General features: G+C 37.0%; 1 protein-coding gene across 12 annotated transcripts in view; it reads right to left on the minus strand.

Moving 5' to 3' along the window:
• Positions 1–24,851, minus strand: part of STS (steroid sulfatase) — a 118,915-nt gene that overhangs the window by 91,239 nt on the left and 2,825 nt on the right. For 5 of the 12 annotated variants that reach the window (XM_080586934.1, XM_080586922.1, XM_080586927.1 and 2 more), the window contains 2 exons: positions 15,782–15,880; positions 2,387–2,539 (listed from right to left, as the gene is read on the minus strand). In XM_080586934.1, coding sequence (XP_080443060.1) covers positions 2,387–2,532 — 146 coding nt within the window. In that variant the 5' untranslated portion in view covers positions 2,533–2,539; positions 15,782–15,880. Of the gene's footprint in view, positions 1–2,386; positions 2,540–14,416; positions 14,704–15,781; positions 15,881–16,638; positions 23,869–24,851 lie in introns of all 12 variants that reach the window. The other 7 variants (XM_080586923.1, XM_080586928.1, XM_080586932.1 and 4 more) reach the window with 4 other exon arrangements.

Genomic DNA, 24,851 nt, shown 5'->3' on the forward strand with positions numbered 1-24,851 from the left:
GCAGATCTCCACGCTGCAGCCCGTGGAGGAGCCCCCGGTGGAGCAGGTGGATGTGGCCTGGAGGAGGCTGCGGCCCATGGAGAGCCCCCGCAGGAGCAGGCCCCGGGCCGGAGCTGCAGCCCGTGGAGAGGAGCCCACGCAGGAGCAGGGGGTCTGGGGGGAGCTGCCGCCCGTGGGGGACCCGTGCTGGAGCGGTTTGCTCCTGGGGGATGGACGCCGTGGTACGGAGCCGTGTGGGAGCAGTTCCTGAAGAGCTGCTGGCTGTGGGCAGCCCCCGCAGGCTCAGTTCGGGCAGGACGGCATCCCGTGGGAGGGACCCCACGGGGAGCAGGGGCAGGGAGGGACCATGAGGGAGTGGCAGAGATTAAGTGTCAGGGACTGACTGCAGCCCCCATTCCCTGTTCCCCTGCACTGCTTGGGGGCTGGAGGGAGAAGAGGATGGATGGAAGGGAAGTTATTTTTAGTTTACTTTTAGTTTCTCACTGCTCTAGCTTGTTAGTAGTAGGTAATAAATTACATGAAACTCCCTGTGCTGGGTCTGTTTTCCCTGTGACAGTAACTGGTGAGTGTTCTCCCTGTCCGTATCTCAACCCTTGAGGCCTTTCCATTGTATTTTTTCCCCCTTTCCCGTTGTGGAAGGGGGGTGAGAGAGTGGTTGTGGTGGTCCTCAACTGTCCAACTGGGTAACAACACCACAACAGTGATATATAAAAAAGGAATAATTATTTTACTTTTCCATAGGTGTTTAAAATTATACAGGCACATATACACTCACACATTTGTAATTCCTTCTAAATGCATGGTCATTATTCTACTAAAGCATAAATTAGTTTTCATTTATAGCTCTATTTATGTATAAATAACTAAAATAGGTCAGCTTTTTCCCATAGATTAAATAGACTGATCAGCACCCTGAGGAAAAGAACAATGATATTAGTAAGATGTAGAATTGGCATTTTGTATATTTGTGAATTTTTATGCTACTGTAAATGTGGTTAAGAGAAATGTTATTATTAGTCCTATTAACATGAAAGATTTTTTTATGAATGCCAGCAAGCAAAATTTGGCAAGAATTCTTCTTGCATATTAGAACTGTCTTCTCTTTCTCTTAATCTTTGTGATTTAACAATTTAAGGTGTCATACAAGAACCTAACAAAAAAGCATAATTTCAACCCGTAGACTGGAAAAAAAAAGTGGTTACCTAATAAAAAAAAAAAAAAGGAAACGAGAAGAGCAATTAAGCACTTTGAAACCTTTAAAACCTTTTAAAATTGCATGCCTGGCAAATACTTTTTCATTTGGTGCAAAATAAAATGATAAATAAAATTTTAAAAAAACTAAACCTGATAAAAATTTGACCAGTTAAACTAAATGTTATGACATGATATTACACAGAAGTATTAAAATGTGTATTTAATTGCACACTACTTATGAATTAAGATTTTAGCTGCTGACCTACTGATCTAGGACAGCTAGAAAGAACTGAAATCTTTTTGCATTGAAATTTTAATGTGATATTCAGAGTGCCATCACCACACTTACGTTGAAGTGTCTGCAGGATATGTGTAACATTTAAGCTAGGTACCTTTATTTTATTTGGTGGAGACCTATTCAATGTCATACATGGCCTGTTGCTGACGGATGGACCCCGTGGTACAGAGCCATGTGGGAGCAGTTCCTGAAGAGCTGCTGCCTGTGGGCAGCCCCCGCAGGCTGAGTTTGGGAAGGACGGCATCCCGTGGGAGGGACCCCACGGGGAGCAGGGGCAGGGAGTGATCCTGAAGGAGCAGTGGAGATGAAGCGTTAGGGACTGACCACAGCTCCCATTCCCCTTTCCAGTGCACCTCTTCGGGGGAGGACATAGAATAAGGTGGATGGGGGGTAGGTGTTTTGCTTTTAGTTTCTCATTGCTCTAGTCCGCTAGTGATAGGCAATAAATTATATTAATCTCTTTTATGCTGAGTCTGTTTTGCCCATGATGGTAATTGTTGAGTGATCTCCCTGCCCTTATCTCAACTCATGAGCCTTTTTTCATATTTTCTTCCCTGTCCTTTTGTGGAGTGGGAGTAAGAAAGCAATGTGGTGGAGCTTAACAAACCATCAGTGTGAAACCACCACAGTTGCTTTCTAAATTCCGTTTATGATGCAACTTTTCAGCAGGGTGAATGCATCAGCTAAGTCTTTTTATTTTATTAAAAAAAAAAAAAAAGAACAAAGGTTGAATATTCTATTCTGTGGAAAGGTTATTAACTTTTGAAACTTATAAATTACCTATTACAAACTCTGTTTTTTCTTTTTTTTTTTTTCATTTTTTTCTTTTAATTTACAAATACATAGAAAGAATTAAATATAAAGCTATGACTCCCCTCAGACATATCATCATACCTTAAGGTTCTGTTCCCATAACATCCCAGGTCTCCAATACCGAGATCATCAGCCATCAGTAAAATGACATTGGGATTTGAAACACTGTAGGTATGGACACTACTTATGGCATACTGGCAAACTGTTAGAAATAAAAGGAGTCTCATCTTCTTCCTGGTGTACAAGAACAGGAGGAAAACATAACATATATAGATCTTTTATTTTTAAAATTAGACTGTTAATCTAATGCAGTCCTATTATTGCCATGGATTCAATAGGGAAAAAAAATAATTAGATTCTCTATTTTTATTTAGCTTCTTTTTCTTAAGAGATTTTTAACATTATTTTCTCTCTCATATTTTTTAAAATCAAAAATGCATCTTTTAATATACAGCTCATCACTCCTTTCAAATCTTTACAAAGATGAAGCTTATAAATAAAAAATAAATAAATAAACAAAGAAAGAAGTAGTTACAAACTCACTGATAGTACTTTTGTGTACACAGATGCACTACACAGCAATAAATCACAGCAAATAAGTTTTTTTTTTTTCCTTTAGGTATAAATGTGATTTGAGTAACACAGAAACTGAAATCATTTAGAAACAAAATTTGCAAGGTTCACTGCAGAAAAAAAGTTCATCAATTTTACTACTGAAGTAAGTGACTGAATTTTTCTTCAGCAAGGGGAAAAAATTCAGCTCCAGTTTCTTGACAGAAAGAAATATTATAGCAAAGGGGATAAAAAGATGCACTACCAAGTTACTGAAAAGAATGTTTCAGAAAAAAATATTCATAAACATCAGGGCCTATAGTAAAATTATGTAAAAATATTTGATATCATATCACATTGTTCTACAAACAAAGCTCATGCTTTATCCAACTTCAAACAGGAAGAGTACTGTACTGTACACAGTGCTACATACAATTATATTCTTTTATGGTAAGAGCACAGTTTATTTGTAGATGTGCGTGCTATGAATACTACTTTACCTAAATAGGGACTTGTCAAATCTCTGCTTTAAACTGCATTAACTATGCCCTGGCTGACCTTGAGTGCCTCAGGCTCTGATGGACTATGGCACGTGTAACCATTAAAAGAGAACTGAGACTCTCTTTTGCCCCTAGTAATACTGCTATCTTTTCTGGATTCAGGCAGCCTTTTTCAAACATAAATGAGGCACGAGTCCCACCTGCACACTGGATTACGCTGGGACAGAATTGAAAGTGGAAGAAACCTTCCAGGTTCTGTTGGGGTAGAAATTTGAAAGTGAGAGTGAAAAAAGGAACTAGAAACAAGAATTTCCAGAGAGAATGGGGACAGCAGGTCAAGAAAGAAAAAGTTGTAAATCAGTGAGTTATGGCAGATAAAAGTAACTGGAGAGAAGATAAAGAAGCCAGAACTGGAAGAGCCTGTACAAAGACACTAGACATCAAGGGAGTCAGATTCATAAATCAGTGAGGTGTGGTGGGTAAAAGTATCCGTAAAGACAAAGTAGTCAGAACTGGTAGAGCTTGCTCTGACTTGAATAAAAAACAAAGAAGGAAACTTGAGACCCAGCTGGAATGAGAATTACAGTTTGAAATAAGGAGAAAAGTTAGAAGGCTTAAGAAGCTGGAAGGGATATTACAACAATTGATAGACAAAGAAACTGAGGAAAAGAGGTGTGAGAAGTAGGAATATGTGGGATGAAAAAACTGAGAAGCTATGATTAAAGAAGAAGAAAGGAACTTGTTGGAAAGAGGCTCCACAGATAAGACTTGGGACTGACAAAAATGAGAAGAGATCAAGATACTGGGGATGAACTAGACTTCAGGTTCCCAATATTGCCCTTCTGTGAGACAGTATAGGTGCAAATATGATTTAAACTCTTTTATTGCCTGTTCACACACAGGTAAAACACTAATAAGTACATTAGCTATTTTTAACTGTGTACGGTACACTTTTAAACCCATTTACCTCACTTTGATGCCAGTGCTTGGGGTTTAGACTTAGCTGACCACACCTAAAGATCCTTACAGCAGCTGAACATTAGATGGTTCATTTCATGGGACACAATCTATGTTCTCTCAGACATGGAAAATACACAAACAAACTTTAAAACACTAAACACAGTTCTGCTTGGCTGGATGCATCTAACCAACCCTTCCTCAAGTTACCATACTAAGGAAACGGTGTAGCACCTTCCGCAGTGCACTTTTAACCTGTGCAGTAGGTATACCTTTCCTCCCTTACAGGATAAACACATGTGACATGTGTCCCATGTGCTGTAAGTTAACACCTAACACACTGATCATAGGAACAACCTAAGTAAGAATCTTACGTTCCTGCTGTTCAGACTGCTAGGGACATTGGAAAGGGTAACGTGTATGTTGGTGACACTTTATACAGAGTCACACAGACATTCACAGGACCTGCACATTTACTTCACAGAAAGTGCCCTCAGTACTGCAGTAGGCTTCACATTGTCTGAATAAAATCTAGAAATATACACTCCGGCCACTAATAAAACCATCACTTTACAGGCACCAAGGTAGACGGTTTTGTAAGTATTACAAATAGTAATTCCAAAGTTTAATTCAGCTGATATAAACAAAACATCCTGTGTGTTGATTGGAAGGTACGGAGCTATGGAAAGGGGTATTTTTGAGTATGTATGGGGTCTTTAATCACCAATGAACAGAAAAAAAATAATTTTCCTTTTACAGAGCAGAGTTACTGTTAGAAGCCAGAGTATCCGCTGTATTTTATTTTCCAGAATTAAATAGTGAAATATTTTAGAACTGAACTAACTACTGTTTACCTGAATTCTAAACAGATCTCAAATCTGGGGTAGAAACTAAAATCAGTAGTATAATAGCTTATTCACTGAAATACATAAAAAAATTAATCACTTTTAAGGTTAAACTTCAATATCTCTTGCTGTATATTTTATATAGCATCTTCATAGAATATTTTAAAATAGAAAATTTATCCTGAAGGAGTATCTGTAGAGGCTCTCACACTTTGGACTGTTTGCTTCCACCTGATAGTGAAGTGAAATCAACAAGGAAACAGAAAAAAAAAAATACAAACAACTGTTATTTCTCTGATGTAGTCTCTCCACAGCAGACTTGCATGCATGTTGAAGGGATGTGCATGAGAAGCAAGAAAAAATGGATGGATGAAACTGAGTGGAACAGACCACAGCAAAGAAATATGGAGCAGAGATATGATAAGAATGGAGTTCTGAGAATGCAGAGGTACATCTGTGTCACACAACAGTGAAAAGTAAGCCAAACACAGAGAGAATGATTACACCAAATCAGATGAAACTTTCAACGAGCCTTGTATTTGTTCTCCAACATCTGCCAATACAAATGTTTACAGAAAGAACACAAGAAACTTGGCAAGTATATTCTTCTAGTAATGTAGCCTACTAGCTTTTGGAAGTCAGTATTTATGGTATTTTGGACAGGAGAATACTCTCCTGTCCAAAACTGGGATTCAGTAGGCCTTCGTGGATGTTTTTTCATGAATTTATTTTAATCCATTTAGAACCAATTAGCATTTCTTGCATTTTTTGTTTTTCATTGAACCAATTTGCTTTTTTGACTTCCACAACATTCCTTATATGTTGCTTCATTAGGCTTCAGCTTTGAAGGCTTTATATTCTAGATTCATGTGTCAACATTATTCCTTAATTGCATATAGGACACATAAGTGCAATTTTGAATCTCTGCTTCATTTCCCCAGGGTATATTAGGACTAATAGTATGTTCCGTCTTACCAAGGTGGCTGCTAAATTGTGTAGATTTAAAAAGGTGCTTTATTTCCTATAATGAAAGTCATAAGAATTTGGATTTCACACATACCGTTTCAATCTACAATAATTTAATTACTGCATGTAAACATCCATACATGCATACATAGATGTGTCCATATACATGTCTACACATGTATGTCAGTATATACACATATATCCTACTTTTTCTACAAATCTTCAAATTACATTATTGGGATTCTAATACATATTTTTTATTTGTATTTTTGTTTAAAAAAATAATAAATGTTTAAGAACCAATGGACGAAAACAAATAATAGATATTATCCATTATTTATTGATATTTCATATGGATTTATTGAACACGTCTTTTAAGTTCCAGTTTTCTTAAAAAAAAGTGTTGGCATATCATAGAGAAACTGAAGACTTGTCTTTTTTTTCAAGATAATAGGCTGAAGATATGGCTCACTGTTTCATCCTTATCCTGCATCTCTTACAAGAACGATTATATGAAAATCTTTCAAACTCCTCTTCCCAACCAAATCATCCCAGCATTTTTATGTAACCTGATTTAGCGATTTATCTCTAAAGTACTCTTTTAATATCACAGAACCCTTTGAGAAAATGCTTAATATACTTTATTCTTGAAGGTATAGTATTTTCTGATGAAATAAGCAAGATTTAAAGATATTCACCTCATTAAAAAAATGCTGTGCTATCTTTAAGCAGTATGCAAAAAAATGATTTTACCGTACTTAACTGAATGCCAGAGCTCCAAAAATTTCCCTAAGTGTCATAACAACTACACTGTAAACAAATTAGAAGATGATCCTGCCTCCTCTAAAATTCTGAAAGAGAACTCTAAAAGTCTGCAGAGAAAATTCCTCAGCTTCAAGAGAAACAAAAGAAAAATGCTTCAAATTTTAACAAATAATAGTATTATATACTATTAATAACTTTCTGTTATTAGTTTAAGATTCATTCAAATGCCTCAATTAATTCCTCTCTTACAAGCCAGCCATAATCTGTTGCATCTTTTATGTCATAAGACATTGACAAGAAAAGTAAAACTACACCCTTTTGGCCTGTCCTAATGTAAAGTAATTTATACAAACAAACACTACTTTGCATTTGCAACAGACTAAGACCATGCAAAAAGTCAGTTATGACATCCTAACTATTAACTTAGCCTCAGATATTATTGCTTTTTTTTTTTTTTGTACATAATGTACAGAAATGAAAATCTGTCAGTTAGTAAAAGCTAACAGAAATTTCACCTAATATGAACTTGGAAAAACATAAGAATAAACAAATATATTTCTTGTTCAAGCATGACTATTAATTGGGTCTGAATCAAATCTAGACAAAGCCACAAAGCCTTCATCAGATCTAAGTTTAGGTATCTTTTAAAAATGATCTCTCAAGGATTTACTAGTTTAATCTCAATTAAATTACAGAACTTAACGTCAGCATCAATGAACATTATTCCTGGTAGTAAATTGTTACCTGAATGGAAGATAAAATTATTTTATTTGTACAATTTATTTGTACAATTATTTTATTTGTAATTTTTAAAAAAGCCCAGACTGTATAATTAAGATATGCACATTAGAGCATATACTCTTTACCATGATTAATGTTTAACAGCATTCCTTTTGTTAGCCAAGTAGTCATTAGAAATTTAGTTTTAACTCTGGGCTCTGGTCAACAGTATAATAAAGGAGAATCATATGACCACAAAGGTAGTCATCCTATTTGTCAGTTATCCACCATCCTGAGAGATTTTTTTTTTTAAAGGTTAATCATGAATAACTACTAATGACAGTATCATGCCATTTCCCAGAGACAAGTGTTCTAAAAAACTAAAAGAAATCTTTCTGGTTCAGTAATTGCACATTATTAAGATGTGTGAGCATGTATGAAAGAAAGATCTCTGTTCTGTTTTTGCAGTTCACCACTTCAAAAGGATTTTAGGTCAATGTTTCTCAGCGTGTGTTTCGTGTTTAGCTTAAATATATAATACAATACCATTAGATTTTGATGGAACAGAAAGGTAAGAGAGATGAGAGAGCTTCCTTTTTGAAATCCGTATCAGCGTCAATATATATTACATGATAATGACAAAATATGCAAAGCTGTTGACATATACTATTATTAAAATCTATTTTTATGTGTATGCCTATTAGAATAAGGACTTTATAATGCTACATTAACCAGTGTAATATGACACTTGCTTACATACTTCAAGGGCTTAACTAAAACCCATTCATGTTATCTAGCTTAATGAATAGTTTTGAAAGCTGTTGAATCAGGTTTTTAGTATATACCAGAACTAGATGATATGTGAAATGGCTGTTTCAATACTGCCTTTTACAGGAGTGCCAAATGGACATGAGAAAGAAGAACGTGTGACAAAAACTTTATTCTTTTTTTTTTTTCAGTAAGTGAGCAGATAAAGATTGTACAGTTCTATAAAATTGTGAGTTTCACAAGCAGAATTAACAGAAGCATTTAACATAAAAACCATAAGCATCACCTCATTGACTGGTTAGTCTCTTCATCTTCACCTAAGCAGAGCCAAATTGGTCAAATTTCATTCACATTCATAGTCTAAAAATGTTTGATAAGGACAAAAATTAACACACATAATACTGGACTAAGTAAAATCCACCAGTTCACTGCGTTTACATGGACAGTGCACAGATCTGAAGGTTGGTATGTAAGTCCTGATGTAATTTTTTGGAGGGACAGTAAGATAAATGGTCAACCCCTTCCTCAGTTACTCATCGGCATCCTCTGGAGTCTGTCAAGATCAAAGCTTTGGATTTTATAACATAATATTACGGCACTTCCCTCTATCTACAACCCCTTTTCTAGTCAAAATGGTTTACTACAGAAATTGCTGTGAAATGGCCAGTTAATTTTTCTTTGCTACATAAAGTTAGCAAGTAGCACATCGATAAAATGATCCAGTATGTTATACTGTTTCCAAAATGATGTTCTATTTAAAAAAAAGAGAATCTGTATGTGCATAAATTTGTTCTCAAAGTGTAAGATTATTATTTTTAAAACAGCTCTATTGTTATTTATGCTTGCATTATGACAGTACTCAAGGAGTCTTAACACAGCTTATTGTACCAGATCTAAAAATTGAAAAAAAGGCAGCATTCAGGCAATGTAATTTTACCTATGTAGAAGCTGAATGTCTAGATGGTGCATACCAACTAGGCACTTATGGTGCTAACCAATCCATCTGAATTTATTCATCTTAAAGTTATGCATTTAGTCTGAGTTAATTATCTAGGCTTCCTCTCTAATTAATAGGAAGAGACAGGCACCTTAAGAGGATGATTCAACTCTTCTTAAGATTGGTATAATGAAATGTTGAAAGTGATGTTCATGATCTTTTTCCTCAAAGTAGAAAGAGAGCCTAAACACCTAATTTAGACTAGATGTATATGAAAGGAACAAAGTTACATAAAATTAATCTCACCTTGATAGTGGGTTGCCTGTGCGCACTCACTACAAAATACAAGGGAAAAAAAAAAAACACAAAAAAAACACCTTTGTGTAATAAACAACCACTATACTCTTCCATTAATATAATGTGCTTTACCAACCTTACTGGTGTAACAGTTTCTTACTCTGTGTAATACCACTGAAATATGAGAACTAGGGACAATTCATGAGTTTTAGCTGCAAAATTTTTCTCCAAGGGAGGCATGTAACTAGTTTACCTTCCCAGAGTGTATAGTAATCTGATGAATATTCTTAAACACCCTATTCTTTCATTACTCTCAGTTAAAAATAAATAAATAAATAAAATTGATGTGAGTGATTACATCCAACAGCAAGGATTATTTTATAGAAATACTGGTAATTTAATCTCTGAATAAAGTTAGCTATAGCTGGCCCTGTATTTAAGTTACAATCATGAGTGTGATCAGACAAATAAACTGTATCTCTGACAGACTTCTGACAGAACAGAAATTACATTCCCTGCTGTTACCTGAGCCAGATGATATTTCAAGGAAGCTGTTGTCAGAGGTGACCAACCAAATGACTGTGAGTGTTACCTGATTGTGGTTCACAGCCTCCTCCCTGCTGCCTTCTTGCCTTCATGCTACACAGGCATGGGAAAACCAAAGCAGCCTGTGACCAGCCAGCCACGGCTAGAGCTGATTACCTTCTTTCACAAGGTCCTTGTCACAAAAGAATAAAACACCTTAGCTCCTGACATATGACAAGAACAAGTGTGTGATTGTGCATGGGCACTGTCCAGCGATTCATGTGGAAAGGATACCTTTTAGTCATGTCACTGGGATACAACTACCCCATGCCCAAGTATCACACGTGTCCCTCTACCCCCCGTCACACTATGGGGGATGTGCTCATTCTGGCCATGGTGGTGCACATGCTCGTTGTGTTATGTCAGGTGTAGGAGGAAGGAAAACAGCAGTGCACCTGTCATATAATATATAGATATAGATATGTTGATCGTTTGATGGTGAAAAGCATACTGTAACCAGCCCTTGCATTTCTTCACTGTTCAATCCGTCCCATCGCAAAGACTAATCACTACTGTATTAAAAGGTATCTAAAGTAATCAAGAAGAAATGGTTGTGTCTAGGTGGGCATGTTTTGGTGGGGCGGAGGGGCTGCAGGGTGGCCTCTGTGAGAAGTGAATAAGGACTGCCCCAGCTCCAGCTAGCTCTGAAACGTGGTCCTCACTGTGAGACACAGCTGAGCCCATCAGCCACACTGGTGGTGCCTCTGGGAAACATATTTAAGGACAATAAATACTGAGGGGGAGCAAACAGGGAGAGAATGGGGAGAGGAGAGAAAGGGAGGAGGAGGAGGGAACAACACGGTCAGAGCAATAGACGATGCTCTATTATGCCCGAGCAGGTACAGGCCCAAAGGGTCCACAACCCATGGAGAACCCACATCAGATCTTAGGAAAAGAGTGAGAAACACGGAGTGGCAGAAAGAAAATGCTATGCACCAGTGTTATCCTCCTGCACCACCCACTGCCTCCCTGAAGGGACTAGGTGCAACCTGCAACAAGGGAAGGGGAGAGGTGTCTGGAGCGAAGCAGACTAGAAAGGGGGAGGAGAAGAATCTGAAGTGAGGATGAGCCAGGGAAAGTGGAAGGAAAGTATTTTCACTAATTGTTTAAACGTTTTTCCTTCTTTTTTGTTTCCCCATACTCCAATGGGTAATTAAATATTTCTGCTACCTGTAATCCACGAATCTTCTCGCTCCTGTTTCTATTTTCTCCCCCAGCCCCACTGGGAGGACAAGAAATGAATGAGCAGCTGTGTGGGTTAAAATGAAAAGGGATAAATAGATCCAACGGCAAATTTTTGATTAACTAAAATTTTCTTTCCTATGATTCAATCCATTCAGATTACAAAAGCAAGCCTTTTACCAGAGATAGAAATGGCAAAGCTTTTTAAATTAAAAATAAATCTGTCTGAGATCAGCTGATGTATGGTGTTTCTGGTGTAAGCAGGAGGCTCACGACATTAAAAAATAGCTTTTCCTTTCTCTTCATTTGCACAAGTGAGAGGTATGAAGAAAAGGTTAAGTGCAACACCTTATTGATGACCAAAATTATTCTCTTAAATTTCTAGGACACAGGAAAACCTATTTTTTTGTTACTTTGGTCACAAAACTAATTCAGAAATTATGTGTTTTTATTTCTGTAATAGAACAAATATTAAGGGACTGATGTATCCTCATTCTGCAAATAGTCATGAATATGTCTCTAGAAAAACTGTTTGGAATTTTTTGATGGTATACTTTCTAGTAAAATAAAATAAAAATATAATGCATAAAAAAAAGTATGTCACATTAAAAATGAAATTGTTCTTTTTTATTTTTACACTTAGAAAAAAACGGTCTATTTAGCATTTACAAGGTGAAACCAAACCTATTCTGTTGTTCTTTTGGGCAGGGAGATATTTTTACTATGTTATTTTGAGCAGGCCTAAAAGATCAGCCCAAACCCCCAAGTTTTTATGACCTAATGCAGAATTAGAACAAAGAGATCAGAATTATTCGTTCATTATTTTTATTCTGCCATGGTGACAAAAAAAAACTTCAAAAACATAAAAAAAAATAAATAAAAAACTAGTAAGATGGCAAGCCACTTTCTAACCGGCTCTAATACAGAGATACTCCAGCAGCATTATTCATTGTAAACATTAAACAGCTTTAAAATTAAATTCTAGTATTGGAAAACAGATTTAGAAACAAAAGGTAAAGATCATGAAGTTAGGAGGTCTTAAACTAGGAATATATTTATCCTGGAAAGAAGACCTGTGCAATTAGGAAAAGAAGAATTATGAGCTGGATAGCTGTTATATAGCAGCCTGATTGCAAGCTACATAGATCAGTTTCTTCTCCTAAAAAATGTGCAAGCCAAGTGGCAAAGACATTAATAAAATAATGCATATATATGTCAACTTTTTTTCCGGACCTTAAAGATTTAAACCTTTACTAATTTCAGAAGCAAAAGAGCAGCTGACTTACTCCCCCATCAAGAAAAATAAAATAAAATAATAAATAAATAAATAAATAAATAAACAAACCTTGTAAATATACTTGGCTTGGCAAAATATCTGATGGACACTTTAAATATAGGATTAGGCAACAGTTAGAATTAATGTCTTAAAAACAAGGATACCTGAAATACTAAATAATTCTACAGCTAAAAATATCTGCTTATAATACTAGAAGAAGCTAAGTGGTTTCTGAAAGTCTGACTTAAAAAAAAATCTTGATCAAACAGCATAGAAATATGTATATTGTATTTCAGTAATATAGGATGAAAAGTCATGTAAGCCATAAAGTATCAAGATTTCTTCTGTGTCCCCCCCAAGTAAATTCTTGCTCCTTCCTCCCCTCCCCATTCTCTCTCCTTTTCTCTGAATTTTATTCCCTCTTTCATAAAGACTGTAGAAAACTTTAAAATTCTTGCTGTTAAAACAGAACATCATCCCTTGGCACATATGACCTAAGAGGCAAAATCCCAACACAACAGACTGAATGAAAATGATCATTAGCTCAAGACTATATTAATTCACTTCATTTTCACCTTATTTTGTATGACATTTTAAGACCATAAAGAAATATAAAAAGTTATCCAAATGGGCATTTTTTTTTTTCATTTTCTTGTGGTACATCAGTATTAACTTTCTTTTAACATTTGAACAGTTTCTCAATAATAGCTCCAGGGGTCTCATTATCTTCTGGCCTGCACTGGAGCATGCTGCAAGTATGTTTGAAATGAACAACATACTTTTTTAATCATATCAGAATGTCTGTAAGTAAGTTTTTATAAGTAAGGACATTTTCTGCACTCTGCATAGGAATGATGCATAGTTTTGTTTTTAAAGGATGGATTCTGTTTATCAGTGAAAAAGAACATATAATACTTTGTCCAACATGCATTTTTCAGGACTAGTATTTTACTGTTACTATTAGACAACTGCTATAATAGACAACGTATTCAGTTGTCTATTATAATTGATATGAACTGGAGATGTGACTCTTCCTAAGACTAACTTTTGTAAATGACTAATCCATATCTATCAGCTTCTTATTTTCTTCATCATAGCTGCCAGTTCTGTCAGAAGTGTGGTATGTAAAAGTTACACACACACAAACCCAACAAGTAGCATTCTAATTTACTGATTTAGACTTCTAATACTTCTAATTAAGCACATTTTGTAACACCAGGGATTCTGGAAGAAAGCGTGTTCGCATGCAAACGCCAGTCTGGTTAGATTAGGACAATGTCAGAGTAAAACAGTTGTGTGAGCTCTGGGCCCTAAGATTTCCTTCTGAGTATGGCTAATCAACTGATTCTTTACCATGGCAGAAAAAAAAAAAAAAAAAGGAAAAAAAAAAGAAAAAAAAAAGATCAAGACATCTTTACACTGTTGCCTTTTAATTTCAAACAGTTGTCGAGGAAGCAAAAAATCCAAGGCCATTACTATACTGAATCTGAAGCTGTTCACACTCTCACATCTGCGCAGCCCAAAGTGCCACAGCCACAATTCTTATTAAGCACTTCTCAGCAAACCATCTCAAATGTTCTGACTTCTCCAATCCCTCTTCTCACCCTAAACTAATTCGCTTTCATTCCTCTTCGTCCCCAAAATCCTTTCACAAAATCAAGGTAACTATTCTGCAGTCCTATTTCCTAAACCATGTCCTTATTTCTCCAAATCCCTTCCCACTCAAGAACCCCGTATTACTGTGCCACTGAGACTGAATACCTTTTGGATGCAGCTGCTTGAATCCTCCAATTTTGCTTGCCCAGGCACTGTTATTACCATTGGCACTCTACCATTACTACTCTTGATGCTGCTGCTCCTCCCTGCTTGCCGTCTCCACAGCTTTTCTCTCCCCACCACGTACGCCCTTCCACTGGGCAGCAGTATGCAGTGCTTCCTATTGGCTACTGTGGCTCTCCAGGTATTAGAACAGCCTCAGCTGCTGGTCTGACAGGGATTGAACACCCAGATACAGGACCACACTTCCTGAAGTCTACCTGGAGAGTACCCTAAGGGCGGAAGCAGAAAATATGTTTGTGAGAAAACAGGACGTATAGAACCCATATTATTAATGAGTCATTGCAAAACTGCATAGCAAGCAATACATGTGGTCAGATTCTGCTCAACATGTGTTTTGGTTAAATGGGCTTCTCCTCTTTCATCTTCCTTCCTTCTCATCTCAAGTGCCTGCCCACATGTAGTTGTTCTGTAGAAACCTGGCAGGTACAACCTATGCTACAACCTATAGCTACAAAGCTATGAAATTTTCCTTACCTTCTTTCTTTATCATTCTTTGTCATCCTCTCTATCTCAGTGGTTCTTCTTATGCATACTGTCTTCTTAGTAACTGTGTTTACCCCCAGTTAGCAGGTTGGATGTGTATGAGATTACAAAGGGAGAGATTAGATTTACTATCACTTAAAAGGTTATAGTTAAGTCTTACTCATTTCCACATTTGAATCAGAGATTTTGTGAGATTATAATGCACATAAACCAAGGTCACTTCAGAACTACCAGCTTATTTCAGAACCTAGCCACCTCCAAAACTATTTAACAATTTATTTCCACTGGATCTTGAAACAGAGTCTGTAATCAAAATTACATACACTTTTAACATTACTTTTTAAACAACTAGAGCTTAAGTGGTAAGAAAAAATCTACTGTTGTACTGCTGTAATATGTTCTAGTTCACAAGGACCCTACTTTATTTTTCAGTCAAAATGCTTTCACAATTCAAGTAAAGCTCATATTCTTTTTTAACCCACTCTAGGCAGGAAATGTTCCACTCCACTGAAATAATGAAGTGCATTTTGTTGAAAAATAATTTGCCATTATATTTGATAGTACCTTACAGACAAGAAAAGACAGTATTAGTATTCCTTTTTCTTTCTTACATAAAATACATTGCATTAAGCTAATGAGGAAAAGACAACACTGCATGTTATTACTTCACATAATTGCTAATTTCCTGTCATGAAGAATTTGCTTTGAGCTGTGAAGGAATATGAGCTCCAACTATAGATGAACTCAAAGTTTACAATGAAAAAAAAATATATGACAGACGTGGGAGTGGAAGGGGCATTTTACCTTGCAGCATGGAATGGTTTCTGTTTCTGCCTCTAGTTTTCACACAAGATGTCTGTTCTCTTATTATTGGTAAATGGGCGCAAAGTCCAGTCACGTGAACTGAAACACAAGGGTGGAGGGGGAGAAAAAAGGACAACACTGAAAAATGATAATGTCTTGTTATACAACACCTATGCTGCTTTTTGGTAAGAAACTACTTCACTAGTAGGGAACAATTTCAATGTGTTTTCATAATGCATATACACACAGGCCTAACCAAGAACCCATTTTAACTTGTTGCTGAAGATTTTCTGTCAGGCTTTTCAAATGCTACTGACATTGCATCTGTACTGTCTGGCTGGGATGGAGTTAACTGTCCCTGCAGCAGCCCATACAGTGCTGTGCTCTGCACTTGTAGCTAGAACAGCACTGGTGTCACACCAGTGTTGTGTCTATTGCTGAGCAGTGCTGGCACCGCATCAGGACTCCCTCCAATCTCCCAAGAGCCAGCAGGCTGGGGGTGGGCAAGAGGTGGGGAAGGGACACCACCAGGGCAGCTGACCTAAACAAACCTAAGGGATATTCCATGCCCTATGACATCACACTCAGCAATAAAAAGTGGGAAAGGGGAAGGAGAGGGGGGCTCTCGTCTGTCCTCCCAAACAACTGCTACGCATATTGAGGCCCTGCTTCCTGGGACATGACCAAACATCGATCGTTGATGGGAAGTAGAGAGTAATTTCTTAGTAATTTCTTTTCTCTCTCTCTGTGCTTCTGCGTGGCCTTTTTTTTTTTTCCCTCTTCCTTTTCCTTAATTCAATTATCCTTATCTCAACCCATGATTATTTTTTTTTTAATTATTTTTTTCCCCAGCATACTGTCTTCTTCCCCTCTTCTTCTAAGGAGGAGGAGTGTGAGAGCGGTTGTGGTGGAGTTCACGGTAAAACCACCACAGCATCATATGCAAGATATGCAAGACCTACATATAGCAGGTATGTTTCTGCCTTCTGTACACATGGTAAACATTTCTGGAGAATACCTATGTAGCAATGTTTAAAAAAAAAAAAAGTGTTAAAACACCTTTATAAGCATAATTTCAGATCAGTGATTTTCAAGCTCTTCCACTGGGGTGCTATTAAGAAATTCTCTGTACATACATACTGTACTCCTCAGCCATCCTGTTCTGCTTACCATGCATTCTTTTAGAAACAATATGTGATCCCAGAAAATGACTACTCGCAGGAAGCCCAAGAACTCTAATATGAAAAATCATTCATTTAGCTTTGAAAAGTGGTAGTTTATGTATTATCCTTCTCCACCTACCCCAATCTATTTATTTTTAACAAGGAAATTTTATCAGGAAGGGAAAGACAGATGTCCAAAGACATGTGACAACCACTGCCAACGAAGCACCTGAATTTACAGACCTTGCATTCTAAACACAAAACTTTTTTTTTTTTTTTTTTTTAAGGCAAAATACTGAAGCTAACTAAATGACTGGGAGAAATCAAATTGAAACAATGTTTTATGGAAAGATCCCTGACTGGACTTATTGGAATCTAGTGCAAGGACAGAGCATTTGGATCTAGTGTCAGGAAAGAGCTGCAGTGAGCCAGACCTTTTGACTCAGTTCATCAAAAAATCTCTACCAATGTTTTAAAAGATTAGGTTCAAACTTAAACAAGACTAAGTGTTCATTTACTAGGGAAAGTACATCTTTGTGAAAACAAAGCACGATAAAGATCACTCCTGTGTTAGACTGGTTGAATGATGGTGCACACTTAAATGGTTTTACTCACATAAATCTATTCATACCAACTAATTTTTAACAGGGATTCAGATGAAAAACACCAATAACAGAACTAAAAATTGGACAAAGGGAGATTTTCTCTAAACGTCTCTTATCTCTGCATTATTTTTTCTTTCATGGTAAAATCCAAGGAACATAGCTAATTTTAGAAGATAGTTTTGAAAGTCATAGACATCTAGAATGAAAAGATACAGTTCTACTTTTCCTAGTGACTGGTTGCAAAAGGGTATTCACTGTGCAGTAAATCTTCAGTTAAAAACAGTGAAAAATACTTTGATCCATTCACTCTTTGGATCAGTTTGAGAACACCAGCAATAAGTTTTACTCTAGAAATTTTATAACCATGTAGTTATCCTGAAGGACTGTAGGAGAATCATTATATGAAAAGAATTTCTGAAACTTGTGGATTGCACACAACTTTGTGCAGTTCTGAGGATGTCACAACAGCTTTTATGTATGAAACTCAGTGATTTGTTCTAATGATTTTGGCATTTTCCTCTACATGTTTGTGCTTAACTTTAGTTAAGAGTTAAGAGACAGGAGTTCAACTAGTAGAACATACTGGCTGTGTCATGTAAGAATAAAGACTGTATCCTGGACTACACAAACAGAAGCGTTGCCAGCAGGTCAAGGGAAGAAATTCTCCCCCTTTACTCTATCCTCATGGGACCCCACCTGGAAGTACTGAATCTAGCTCTGGGGCCCCCAGTACACGAAAGGCATTGACTTATTAGAACACGTTTAGAGAAGGACCACGAAGATGATCCAAGGGTTGAAGCACCTCTCTTATGAAGACGGGCTGAGATAGCTGGGGTTGTTTAACCTAGAAAATAGACGGCAACAGAGACCTTACTGAAGGCCTTCAATACATAAATGGGGCAACAGAGACCTTACTGAAGGCCTTCAATACATAAATGGGGCTTATGGAAAAGATGGTGAAAGACTTTTCCTGGTTTCAAATTGAAAGAGGCTAGATTTAAATTAATATTATAAAGAAAAAAATTGTAAGGGTGGTTAAGCACTGGAAATGATTGTATAAAGAGGTTGTGGATGCCCCATCCTGAGAAGTACTCAATGTCAAGTTGGATGGGACTTTGGGCAACATGATCCAGTATAAAGTTTTCCTGTTCTTGGCAGGGATGCTGGAACCAGATGATCTTTAGAAGTCCCTTCCAACCCAAACCATTCTGTGATTCTATGATCCAGGTTTTGTAGTCACTGTAGACACAGTTTCTGACCATGAAATACTTGTCTAGGTTACCTCAAGTCACACATAGAACAAGACCCTTAAAAAACTGAGGGCTTAAACAGACAGGAAAATATATTTCATTGAATATACTAGACAATTTATTTTACCATATTACCTGGATAAGTTGGAAAAAGCAGATGAATGTGTAGATCCCCACCCTTTGTCAGGTCTTTCAAGAAGCAGCAAACACCCAACTAAATGAAACAATTGAAAACTGCAAGCAGGTAAGGGTTTATTTAATTTCTACCCACTTTAAAATGCAGATAGTGGGGCTTCCACCCCAGAAGACGCAGGTAGAGAATCAGTGACAACAGTGCCATCTACTGAGAGAAGCTCTATGCTTCCTGAAGCACATAGACTCAGAGCTCTGCAACTCAAGAATACAGCCTAACCCTACCTCATTTCATGACTGCAACCCAAGGTGGCTACTGTCTGGGTGGCACATCCTACTTAATTGGGATATACAGCCATCTTAATATTACAAGTCTTGTTAATAGCCTTTGGAAAATTGCATTAGCCTACTTTTGCCCGATGAGGGCATAATTATTGGCCTAAAAAAGAAAGATAATTTAAAAACTATAAAAAGAGTATGGAGTCAGGTTGTCAAACCTGGTCATTAATATAATATAATACCCATTACTTATTGCTTGTAGCAGCCACTGGTCTAAATGATACACGCATCATTTCTGAAACGGTGATACAACAGTTCATTCTGTAATACACTTTCTTTCAGGTAGCTGCCTCATCAGGCTGGCAATATAATCATTTCTCATGCTTAAAATACACGCAGAAAAATCTTTAAAACTCTATGAAAATATATTAAGTTCTTCACGGGGTAGACATGTTGCCACTGATCACTTTCAGTGGAGTATAATAGCAAATATTCTTAATGAGAATTAAGCTAAAAGTGATCCATGAAGAAAATTTTAAATTGAGTACGTGAAAAAAAAGATTTTTAGCTTTTGAAAGGAAACAGCAAGTAATGAAAGAAACAGCGGGAAATACACAGTCTAAATAAAGACTGTAATGATATAATAAATTTGCTTTAATTCTGAACTATATTTGCACTAAAATGTGTAAAATAAATAACATGTTTCAGAATCCATTCTGCCCACTGATCATAACGGCATCAATGGTTTGATCATGAATATTCTTTAATGATCTCTCCCTCCTGCTTTTCTAAAATATATATAAACTTTGTCATAATAAAAGACCACAGATTACTTTTTGGTAAACTACATCTGCAGGAACATTCATAGAGCAGTTAGCTGAAAACTTGATTGGCCTCAAAATAGCCTCCCTGTGTCATACAGAAAGGCTCCAGCACCTGCTCTCTCTCTTCATCTTTCAATTTCTACAATATTTTTCTTCATGTGAACTACAATTCCTACAGACTTTTTTTTTCTTGTCAAAGAATCCTCTGGTGCTAATTTATTTATTTATTTGCTGCCATGATAAACTCTGTATTGGACAGCACAGGGTCAAAGATACAAGATGGAAAAAGCATTAGTCAAAGCATTTGGCTGAGATCAAAATAGGGAACAGCCTAACTAAGAAGCAGTAAAAACAAATATTCCTGAGAATTACAGATCATTCATTAGTGAACAAAATAAAATTACAGCAGAAATGGTAATTCAGTTCCTGTGTTAATTCAAAGGAATGCTGTATCTGGAGCTAAGAAGGCAGCCTATTAGTGGAAGGCGACCTTTCTATTTTTCACTTCTAAAACCCATGGTTGCAGAACTTGACCTATCTAAGTGCTGGACTTCTAATGATACAGAAAAAATAGAATCCTGAAGAGCAATCAAAATGCTAAAAGCTTCAGAAAGAATAACTTACGAGGAAAGGTTAAAGGGATGAAGTTTGTTAAATCCTCCAAAAAAAGCATAGAAGAATGACAATGGGCTGTCTAAGTAGGGCAACAAAGATGGTGAAGGGTCTGGAGGGCATAGACGTATGAGGAGTGGCAAAGGCCCCTTGACGTGTTCAGCCCAGAGCAGAGCAGGCCGAGGGGAGGCCTCATGGCGGGCTGCAGCTCCCTCACGAGGGGAGCGGAGGGGCAGGCACCGAGCTCTGCCCCCTGCAGACGGTGACAGGACCCAAGAGAACGGCACGGACCTGGGACAGGGGAGGGTCAGGCTGGGTGTTAGGAAAAGGTTCTGCATCAAGAGGTGGTCGGGCACTGTAACAGGCTCCCCAAGGAAGTGGCCGTGGCACCAAACCTGGCAGAGTTCAGTAAGTGTTTGGACAACGCTCTCAGACAGATGGTCTTATTTTGGGTGGCCCTCTAAAGCCAGGAGTTGGACCTGATGATCCTCATGGGTCCCTTCCAACTCAGGATGCTTTTTGATTCCAGAAAACCGTAAAAAATAATTGAAAATCTGAGAAAATTTTAGGCAAATGGCTATTCTGGACAGACATTTTAAGCATATACAATGCTGTCTCAACGCAAAGAATTCGGCTAGCTCTTGAATGGAAATCTAGGAACCTTTCAGTCCCACAGTGCCACTGTGGGCAAGCCTTCACTTGGCAGAACCCAAGACAAAATGTCTGAGATGCACTTAGAGGGTTTGGCAGAGGGGCAAGTCAGGTTCTCACCAGCTTGACAGCATGGAGATATAAAGGTCCCTGACACGGACACCCCGTGTCTAGCTGTATCGGTATCTACAAGCAGTGCTTCCTGTTTCACAAAGGTTTTATGAAAACAAGCATCCATTATTGACCTTCTGCTAACAAAATTTTACTTCAAACTATGAAATAGGAAATAATGCTACATCGTTTTCTAATTTATTGGTTTTTAAACTCCACATAGAACCCAATTCCTCAAGGCACAGAAACATTTGTTTAACTTAAATTAGGCACACAACCTAATGAAGGGACTATTTCCTCACCTGATCATTAGTGCCCTACATGCCTGTGCTCACAAAGCATATTTGGCATCGGCTGTCCACAACAGCGTTTTGAAGTATATTGTCAGGGTGTGTTTGTATGTTTCCATATGTAGGGAGGAAGAGAGGGCAGTAGCTTCAGAGAAAAAAGAGGCATTCCCAACAGGGAATTATGACTTCGTTGGGCTGTATGCTAACTCCTGCAACTAAAAAAAAAAAGTTCTGACTCCCCTAGCCAAGAACAGCAGATAAATTTTATATAGCTCAGCTTCAATACTAACTCAAGAAGCTGGCTAGCCTGCTTGACACTACCCCTTCCCTTTCCACCATTTCAATTCCTCGATCAGAGTTGCTCCTTCACCTGCTCCAGAATGGTGTTATGGCTTCTGCCTAGATAGATCTAGATACTTAAACCAGTAAAATCTCTTCAGAAAAAGAAATGCTGTGTACCGTAGTACAACAGCTGGCCTCCAACATTCTCCTGTACTACCTAGGTTGACTGTTTACCCCCGAACACATAGGCGTTCTTGGCTGAGTGTCAGCTAGCTCATTTTTGTCTTCTCTCCTGTGTAGATACAAAATCATAAGGGTGTGCACTGATAATACAAAAACAAACTGTGGAGATTCAACTCTCCTGCTTGTTGAACGCTGAGTGGGGTACACACATATAAAACCTGAATCTGGAACATGACAGATCACTGCATCAGAAAGCTTATGACCCAGAAAACACAGTTCATTCTCCCTCAACCTTTGATGATGTTGAACTTAGGAACTTAGAACTGAAAGGGACCACTGGAAGGGTGTATGCATATAGTTCCAACTTATTCCAGACAACCAAGTGATAGATGTTTTGCTCAGGAGGGTTGATGGAATACGTGTTCTGTGTGGCAAGATAGTTTTTTCCTATCATCTGTAGCAATCGAACTGCAGTAAAATGAGAAAATATAGCCATAAAATTCACATGCAGACAAAGAAAACCAAAAGCACAGTGTTTTAGGCTCCTGCAATAATTTAAAGTTAGATAAATAAAAAAAATGCCCTTAACTCATTGGAAAATCAGAAGATACAACAGTTCAAACTTTATGTGGGTACGCATTCTCTTCTGCCTTAATCCTTCTGATAGTTCAAGGCTGAGCAGGACCCACCCATTAAATATTCAGGATTTCAGTGACAATGACACTTAATTATTTGCACATTTTGCCCATATGCAGACATTATTTTACTGAAAGACCAAAAATTATGTTAAAAGGCTAAATCATGGGCCACGTAATATAAAGGAGCAAAAATTATTCTCTGACTTTAATGGAAACAACAAATGATCCTGAAGCACGACATTAAATTTTCATTTCCCAGCTTCTGAATCTGTTCATTCTGTTGTGAATTCCCATCAATAAGTATAAAAATTGACACCTAGAAGTATCTTAGATATCTTGTTCCTTTGTGTGTGCTTGGTTGGCTCTTCTGGAATTTCACCCTTCATTGCTGCTTAAAAACCTTATTATGGTCTCTCATTTAAATTTATAGATTTCCAACATGTATCTTCTTTATCACTTTGTTCTCCTTAAGCGTAAGACATCATCTTTCTTGCCCTTGTAACTACCTCCCTTGTAACTGGTGCCAGATATCAAAATCCAGAAAATGGATGGCTCTTCTCCCCCTGTATGCTTGGCTATAAGAATACTCATGCTTTTAATATATGAGGATATACTTCTTTGACTTTTTTTGTTGATTATAAATATGTGTATAAATATAATATGACTTAGAACAGATGTATGCCCCTGTTTCATTGTCTTAAGACCTAGGATCATTTCCCTTTTTCAACTATAAAAACAGGAGCAAACCCAGTAAAATTAATTTAATTCACATTCTTAAGGTGAAAAGCTCTTATGTGGTGACATCCAGAACTGGGAGGACTTTCAATTCCTGAGGGCTTATAGGCTCAACTATATCAAGTGTTATGAATCTCAGGTAATACTTGAATTAAATAACATTTAACTCCAAGTCATTCCAAGTAATTTGTTAGTAACAGCGGTTTTAAAAGCTGCTCATGTAAATCATTCTGAAAGCTTTTAAATTACTGGATTTATTCATGTCTCTAGATTCTTTTTTAATATTCAAACCAAAATGTATTATAATCTGTTTATCCTCTTTGCCAAGGTGCCTGCAGAACAAGAAAAATAAAGTCAGTCATTTCAGCATGAAACACATAGTGCATGATGCTCCTATCAATGCTATAAATATACTGTAAGTGAATCCATGTTTCAAGAACAGTATAAAGTAATGAAATAGGAAATTGCAATTTTGTCAAGTGTATTACCCAAGAAAACACTTAAGCATATTCTGAAGCTTTTACTTTCCAGGAATAGAACTTAACAGCTAAGTTTCAGTGATGCAGAAAACTTTTTAGCTTCAAGGTAAAGTAAAATAAAACATGAAAAGGTTAAGAAAGGTTATGTGGACTGTGTACATGAAATATTTTACTGTATACTTAAGAACTGCATGGATAGGCACCTGAATATTTTCCCCTTATTTCACATTCAAGAACAATAAAGCCAAAGCAACTTTAACATTATCATAAAGATAAAGAAAATAGACGTGCTTGGGAGTAGAAGGACTACCTATAGACAACTAATTTACAATCTTTTAAAAACCTGGACATCCAGCATGTATATGTACCACATAATACCTTAAAAAGTAAAACTCAGCAAAGATTTATTTGTCTGGTTTGGTATGTGCATAAATAGAAAGTTAAATGCATTAAAAATGTATATGAAGCTAACTGTGTTCTTCAGACTTTGCAGGAATCAAGCTTACTTGAATCATTATGCCTCAGTAACCCCAGTACACCCTTCTCAGTAAGGGGATATCAGGTTAATAGACAAATAATTAACTATTAGTTTTCATGGTTATTATGCTTCCACCGCACTATGCTTTCTGCATCTCAAAGTTATTTTAATGTTACTTTCACTCGAAAAGTGATTTAAAAAAGTAGTGAACAAAATAGCCAATTGCATAATTCTCAACCTTTCACTCCTTAAAAAAAAGAAAACAACAAACCACAAAATACTACCTATAAGATGTTGGAGACAAAGACAGCTCAAATAAAATTTGGATCAACATTTTCATTTATTTGCACATCTAGCA

Source organism: Anser brachyrhynchus (genome assembly GCF_964034855.1).
Source record: "Anser brachyrhynchus genome assembly, chromosome: 1".
Taxonomy (NCBI): domain Eukaryota; kingdom Metazoa; phylum Chordata; class Aves; order Anseriformes; family Anatidae; genus Anser; species Anser brachyrhynchus.